The 1,245-nt window shown below is 52.4% G+C and overlaps 1 protein-coding gene across 1 annotated transcript in view; it reads left to right on the top strand.

The window, feature by feature from the left end:
• STOML2 (stomatin (EPB72)-like 2) overlaps positions 1 to 1,245 on the top strand; it is a gene marked incomplete at its 3' end in the record, with an annotated part of 3,541 nt that overhangs the window by 849 nt on the left and 1,447 nt on the right. The window contains exons 3-4 of the mRNA XM_010187518.1: positions 351 to 409; positions 781 to 882. Coding sequence (XP_010185820.1) covers positions 351 to 409; positions 781 to 882 — 161 coding nt within the window. The remainder of the gene's footprint in view (positions 1 to 350; positions 410 to 780; positions 883 to 1,245) is intronic.

Below are 1,245 nucleotides of genomic sequence, written 5' to 3'. Positions count from 1 at the left end.
ACCGGGAAAAACCTCCTCTGTGTTTCTGTATAAAATACTTCAGATCAGCTTGGAGCACAGCTCTGCATACGCTTCTAGTATTAAGCTTTTTGTTTTGGCGGGTTTTTTTACCCATATTCTGATCTGAAGACCTGAGACTTCTTGTTTACCAGAGCATCAGGGTCCTTTTTACAAAGCTGTTTAAATAAGGAGATCCATTTCAGCCATTCGCTCTTCCATACCGTGCTGTTGACACCAGCAAAGAGAAGGGTGGCCCTGACCACTGCTGCTAGTTCTGATGGGGGAGAAGAGATTACTGAAGCAGCAAACACAAAGTATGGCAAACAGGCCGTGTTTTTCTCTCCTGGCAGATAACGTCACCTTGCAGATTGATGGTGTGCTCTATCTGCGGGTTATGGACCCCTACAAGGTACTGTCCTTGCTGTGCTGACACTTGGCCTGAGTCAAACTTGCAGCCTCCAAGGCTGCACCCAGCATGGTCTACGTGTGCCGTGCTGGCCGCTGTGGCAGCTCCTCGGGCACCACTCACCTGGCTCTGCTGGCCCCTTTCTCCTCACCACACCTGCTTCAGCCTCTGCCCAGCTTACTGTGCCCTGCTGGGCAGGTGGGATGAGTCCTCCCAAGGCTCAGTCCTGACTCCTCCCAAGGCTCTGGACTCTCTGCTGTGCTTTGGCAGGGGTGTCTGTGGCAGGATTCTCCTCTCTGTGTTCACCCACCCTGCTTTGTTTGCGGTTCCTCTTGGCACTGCCGTTGACTTTGGTTTTTGCTTCTGCTCTCCAGGCCAGCTATGGGGTGGAAGATCCTGAGTATGCAGTCACCCAGCTGGCCCAGACCACCATGAGATCTGAACTTGGCAAACTCTCCCTCGACAGAGTTTTTCGGGTGAGCTGGGAAGGTGGATCGCGGAGCTGCCAGCATCTCTTGAAACCCCAGGGCAGTCTGCGCCGCCAGGCTGATAAGGCTTAACAGCAAAACACTCTCTGCTTAGAGGGCTTCTGCTTCAGTTGACCAGTTAGCGAATTGTTGGGAGATGGATCTTGGTTTTAATACTATATTTTTTTAATGGGAGCTATTTTTTAGCCTGCCCTGGGTTAGTTGGAAAGGGTGGTGGGTGGCATGTGCCCAGACCTGGTCAGCCCAGCTGCATTTCCCTCAAGTCGGTTTCTCTTTGCTCAGGCCCAGGGGTGAATGTCCAAGCTGACTCAGTTCAGTGGGGCTGTAACCCTTGTGCTGTATTGGCTGGGC

Source organism: Mesitornis unicolor, unplaced genomic scaffold, assembly GCF_000695765.1.
Source record: "Mesitornis unicolor isolate BGI_N332 unplaced genomic scaffold, ASM69576v1 scaffold36986, whole genome shotgun sequence".
NCBI classification, from domain to species: Eukaryota; Metazoa; Chordata; class Aves; order Mesitornithiformes; family Mesitornithidae; genus Mesitornis; species Mesitornis unicolor.
Note: the sequence above shows the minus strand (reverse complement) of the source record. Positions and strands in the feature narration are given on the sequence as shown.